The sequence below is a fragment of the Salvia hispanica genome, chromosome 6 (genome assembly GCF_023119035.1).
Source record: "Salvia hispanica cultivar TCC Black 2014 chromosome 6, UniMelb_Shisp_WGS_1.0, whole genome shotgun sequence".
NCBI lineage: Eukaryota > Viridiplantae > Streptophyta > Magnoliopsida > Lamiales > Lamiaceae > Salvia > Salvia hispanica.
In genome coordinates, this window is record NC_062970.1 from 42,974,185 (window position 1) to 42,980,171 (window position 5,987).

At 37.3% G+C, this 5,987-nt stretch overlaps 2 protein-coding genes across 3 annotated transcripts in view; one reads left to right on the forward strand and one right to left on the reverse strand.

The window, feature by feature from the left end:
• Positions 1–764: 764 nt before the first annotated feature.
• On the reverse strand, positions 765–1,635 carry LOC125197085. Its single transcript, XM_048095785.1, has one exon. It carries the CDS (start codon positions 1,387–1,389, stop codon positions 901–903), a length of 489 nt encoding a protein of 162 aa, XP_047951742.1. The 5' UTR covers positions 1,390–1,635; the 3' UTR covers positions 765–900.
• A 3,052-nt stretch (positions 1,636–4,687) lies between these two features.
• The window catches only part of LOC125193940 (peroxisome biogenesis protein 7-like), a 1,838-nt gene continuing 538 nt past the window's right edge, over positions 4,688–5,987 (forward strand). Inside the window, exons 1-2 of one of the 2 annotated variants that reach the window (XM_048091896.1) lie at positions 4,688–5,304; positions 5,629–5,905. In XM_048091896.1, the coding sequence (XP_047947853.1) occupies positions 4,767–5,304; positions 5,629–5,905 (815 nt within the window). In that variant the 5' untranslated portion in view covers positions 4,688–4,766. The remainder of the gene's footprint in view (positions 5,305–5,628; positions 5,906–5,987) is intronic. The other variant, XM_048091895.1, reaches the window with a different exon arrangement.

Sequence of the window (5,987 nt, forward strand, 5' to 3'; positions counted from 1 at the left end):
GACTATAAAATATTACTCCAACTAATCCTCGTGTTTTATATTTTCCGAATGAGGCCGGTTTATATTTTTTCCAGAGAAGACACTAGTTTTGAAAAACTCATTTCATTATATTTGTGTTAAATTAATTGTCTAAGCTAGCTCACAAATGTAAATCACATAATTGTAATAGCAAATTAATATTGATGCCTGTCTACAAAGGACTTTCATTTACAATACAACATAATTTCACATTATATATATAGTATGATTCAACATTAAAGTAGGCCAATCCTCCAAAATTTATTTGGCCTTAATTAACTATTCCAACCAACATCACATCCTTCGAAAATTTAACTTTTTTCATTCTTTATTCTCTTTTATTTATATACAATTATACATACGACCACTACATATATTTTGCAAGAAAACATGGAAAAAGGGTTTGATCTTCTCTTTTTCACTTATACACTAATATAATCACTAATTAGTAGTTGTAATTACCATCACAAACTAAAGTAATCATATATTCATATCAATTCATCCCAATTTTTATGCACCAACTCCACTATCAACTTCAAATTTCTAATTTTATATACTTCGTGATTATATATATTGTTGTTTAATTGCTAATTTATTTATTTATGGCACTACTCCACGTGTGCCGGAGACACTGCCACGTCAGACCGGACAGATATTCAAACTCCAAAAAATTCAATTATTTAAATTATCTTTACTTAAACTCTGATTTTCTGAATGCTGATAAAAACATAGGAAAACGCAGCAAAAAAAAAAGAGAAAACTATATATAAAAACAAGAAATTATGGTATTCATTTGAGAAACCCTATTAAATAATCTAAAAAAAGGAAACAAAATAGAAAAATATTATTAAAAAAAAAAAAGGAAAAATCACTCGCCATGAATCACGCGTCCGATGCCGCCTCGGAAATGCTATCTAAATGCGGCCTCCAAACGCGCCCTCGCCCTCGCCGCCGATCTCTCTGCGACGACACCTTCTCCGATAAAATCTCGCTCAAATACCGATCGGAAACCAGCAATTCGGCAACGGAATTGCTATTTTCGGCGCTTTTCGAAGCGATTTTGCCACTTCTAGAACCTTCGCCCTTCTTCCTCTTCGGCTGCGGCTGCGGCGGCAGCGGCATCAGGAAGTAAATCTTACCTCGCCGGAGCTCCGCGTCGGGCGGAACGACGGTTATTTTGGGGCACATGCCGTCCGCCGCCGTCGACGGCTTCTTCAGCACGTGCTTGGGGTGGAGCTTCATGATCTCCGCCGCCGTCACGGCGCCGCCGCTGATCTCCTCCACGCGGCCGTTCGTGTGCACGATTCGGATCACGTCGAGCGCGCCGCACGGCAGAATGCACGAAATGCAGCACCTGATTGTGTTTTTCATGGCTGCCTTTTTTTTTCAGAGAGAGAAAGTGAGAAATTAAGGAAGACGAAGACGAAGAGAAGTTTCTTTTTATTTCTTCACTTCTTATATTTGAAGAGAAATAAATACGATGATGCGCAGCTTAGTTGCTTACGTTCATGAAGAGAAATAAATACGATGATGCGCAGCTTAGTTGCCTACGTTCATGAATAAATGGAGAATTATTATTGATCATTTAAATTGAAAGGAAAAAAGAAGAAATAAAAGTGAGAAGTATGGTGGTGGGTTTCAATCACTTCAATTGAGTTGTTGTTGTTTTTATCCTGCATGTTTCTATTATATGCTTTTGGACCTTTCTTTTCAATTTCCACTTATTTATGTTGGCAAATAATATTTCATTTTTATTGATTTTATAATCATGACACATATATACACATATGTATTTGGTGACAATATGAAAAACAATTGCCATGATTTAATGAGTGTTGTACTTTGCCTTTTGGATCCATCATTCATTCTCCCCTTTGCCATCCCCCCTCACCCTATCACTAAGTTCAATAATTTGGGTTGGGTGTGAGGAGTTGGATCCATGCTTGTGGAGACACATGTTTGTCCATGATTGGGTTTCGCCAAGTCATTTCACCCGATAGGTCGTGGGTTCTGGTTAACATGCGAGATCGAAACACGACACTTTTCTATTTATAGTTTATTTCACTAATTTAGTATAGTACTTAGTGTTTAGTTGGAGGTAGGGTAGAATTAGGGTGGACAATCTCTCTATGATGTTTATTAGATTGAGGATGAAAATTTTAGGATATGAAATCAAGATATTGTGAGGATTTGTACAATTGGGGTGTATTGGATGTACAATTGTACATATTCTTTTGAGAGGATTTGTGATCTTCCAATATCCACAAGGTAGGAAAAGGTCATGTGGATTGTGGTTTTCATTGGAAAGTGAGGGATATGATAGATAGACTTTTAAAACTTTATTTAGTTTTGGGAAGTGCTAATTATATTTGACTTGTGGGATATTTACTTGTCTTATTAACCCAATTTGGTGAAGTTTGTCATAACATTAATCCAATCCAAGATCCATTTTTAATCTTTGGTAGAACACTTCTACCATTTATATTTTCACTAGCTATATAAGAAATCCCTAACCAAATAAACAAGCCTAACAATTTCAAGAAATTAAACCCTCATTAATTATTTTAAATATTGATTTTGATTTACTACACCCCCTCCAAGAATAATATTCTAGACAAATGTTAAACCATGATCCAAGTTGGGCATCTAATTCTTCTTACCTAGCAAAAATACCAACTTTTTCTTAAAATTATAGCGAAGCTCTATCCATTAGTCTTTTCAACTTAACCTCATATAAAGAAATCCAAAAGCAAGATGATGACTCGTAAAAATGGTTCTTTTTTATTAATGACAGACTATCCAAAGAATTTAGTTAGATATAACTGATTTGATGTATATCACCCCGTGGGCCAAGGACAAAAAGAAAAGGTCACTAGCAAATTAGATAGAAACGAAATAGTTTATGATTTGATTAATATCCTAAATAATAAAATAATTTGTGGGTGTATTATATATATGGTCTAATGGAGTTGGAGGACCCATATCATTTAATGGTAGAAATGTACATGTTAGTGGGAAGCATGTGAAGGATGGATGAGAGGGGTCCATTTTGGAGAGTGTCATGCTCTCTATCTAAATCTTAATCTTCCTTAAAATCATTTAAATGATGTTTACAAGTAGAGAGAAAATAAAATATGAGATAAAAAAATATATCTAAATGACAAAAGAATAAAATAAATAAAAGAAAATAGAATATTGTTTTTTGAAAAAAAAAAATACTCAACTATAATGTGAGGGAAAGTATTACTCAATCTACTAGCTTGTGGATGATTAGGTTTAAGAAAACCAACACTAATTAGTTATGGTATCATTAGAATTTTTTGAGGTCATGTCATGGGGTGTCTGAATCTTAACTTTATATCTTAAATTTTATTAATTTTTTCAAGAAAAACTATCCGATCACGTTCATAAGTTTCTGTTTGGCTCTGTTGGCCGACTCCACCAACTCTTTTGACATATTCTCTAGAAATAAGTGAATAAATCCAAATCAATATTAGCCAGGCATCTGTAGTACATAGTTGTGAATTAATCCATTTATTAAAATAGAAATAAAATAAGTAGAGATGTAGGACCCTTCAATATCTATTAAAATAATGTAACTGAATACTTATAAAATGGAGCAAGTGGAATTAGAAATTGAGTCGCAGAGAGGGACATTGAGCAAAGGGGCTTGCTTTCCTGAACTATTTTCCTTTAAAAACTGCATTATGCCTTTCTTGCAAACTTGGATAGTTGGATTCTCGATCTTAACAAATTACATTGAAATCTCTGCACTGGGATAGTGCCTATGAAATACAAATATTGTGACCGGAATGACAATAACAAAGTAAAAACTTATACATTGAGATATTCAAATACTATTAAATTGAAACAGCTTATAAACTGATATTTTTTCCTTATTCAAATATTCACAATGATTTGAATTTATAATTCATTTGGTAAAAGAATATCTTAGTAACTGAACTGTGCATCATCTCGTCAATAGATTGAGTTTTATCACATAGTGTATTTATAGTGTAGCTTGAGATTCATCTCTAGTCTATTGACCTTATAAACGCGATGAGTACCACTGAGCTATAGTATCGTGGTATATTTATAGTGTAGCTTAACTTTCTTGTACTCCATTCCATCCACAAAACAATAATTCATTTTACTATCCCGGACGTCCACAATTTGAAGCTCCATTGACCATCTGACCTTTTTCCATTTTATTATATAGTCGAGTGTGGTACTCGACTATATAAAAAACACTCACATTATATTGTAACATTAATATATAAAAATAAAATTCATATTTCACTAATTTTTCATTTAATATTTTTAAAAAAATCAAACAATTTATTAATATCCAAGTTAAAAATAAGTTTTGAGGGAGTATAATTTGTAGACGATATCGAAAAAGAAATACCCAATATTGGCCTTTGAGGGAGTATAATTTGTAGACGATATCGAATTGAAACCGTCGATTTTTTAACCGTGGTTCACAGTTCAGGTTCAAATATTTCGAACCGAAACCCCTAGTAAGGCATACACATTTTTGGTTCAGCCCAAGCCCAAATAGAGTCTGAACCCAAATAAGCCCAAACCCAAGTTAAGTCTCAGCTAAGATGGCTCTCTAACTGGAGGAAACTGCAGAGATATTAACTGCAGAAGCTGGAGTTAGTGTTGTCGAATAATTGGGCGTTAGTCACACCACTCGAGATAATCCAATCCAGCACCGGTAAAACCCCAATCTCCGCCGCGGAGAAATGCCAGTTTTCAAGACGCCGTTCAACGGCTACTCCGTCAAATTCAGCCCGTTCTACGAGAACCAGGTCGCCGTCGCCACCGCGCAGAATTTCGGCATACTCGGCAACGGCCGTGTCCACGTCCTCCAGCTCGGCCCCACAATCACCGAGCGCGCCGCCTTCGACACAGCCGACGGAGTCTACGACGTCTGCTGGTCGGAATCGCACGACTCGCTTATCGTCGCCGCCGTCGCCGATGGATCGCTGAAGATCTACGACCTCTCGCTGCCGGCGGCGGCCAATCCGATCCGATCGCTCCACGAGCACGCTCGCGAGTGCCACGGCGTCGATTTCAACACCGTCAGGAAGGATTCATTTCTGAGCGCGTCGTGGGATGATACCGTGAAATTGTGGACCGTGGATCGGCCGGCGAGCGTGAGGACTTTCAAGGAGCACGCTTATTGCGTGTACGCCGCCGCGTGGAACCCTCGGCACGCCGATGTATTCGCTTCCGCTTCCGGTGATTGCACCGCTCGCATTTGGGATGTGCGAGAACCAGGTTAGCTCAATTTCACCAGAAATTATGCAATTTAGGTTTTAGATGAAGTATCAACCTGTCCAATTTCAATATTGATTGCGAATTTGAGCTGGTCTTTGTGGTTTAGGTTTTCATTTGTTGAACAAATTCAACTAAAATTGCTTAATCGCCTATTTTACCAAAAATTATGAAATTTAGGTTTCAGATGAAGTATCAACCTGCCTAATTTCAGTATTGATTCGAATTGAGCTGGAATTCGTGGATTAGGTTTTCAGTTGTTGAACAAATTCAAATAAAATTGCTCAATCCCCCCTAATTTTACTGATCTCCGAATTTTTTTCCCAGGCTCTACAATGATTCTTCCTGCTCACGAATTTGAAATCCTGGCGTGTGATTGGAATAAATACGATGACTGCATCATTGCAACTGCGTCGGTGGATAAATCGATTAAAGTTTGGGATGTGAGGAACTATAGAGTGCCTCTAGCTGTGCTAAACGGGCATGGTTACGCAGTGAGGAAGGTGAAGTTCTCTCCCCACAGGGCGAGCATGATAGCGTCTTGTTCGTATGACATGAGCGTGTGCCTATGGGATTATATGGTCGAGGATGCACTCATTGGGAGGTACGATCACCACACAGAGTTTGCAGTTGGTGTTGATATGAGCGTGCTTGTTGAGGGGCTCTTGGCGAGCACTGGCTGGGAC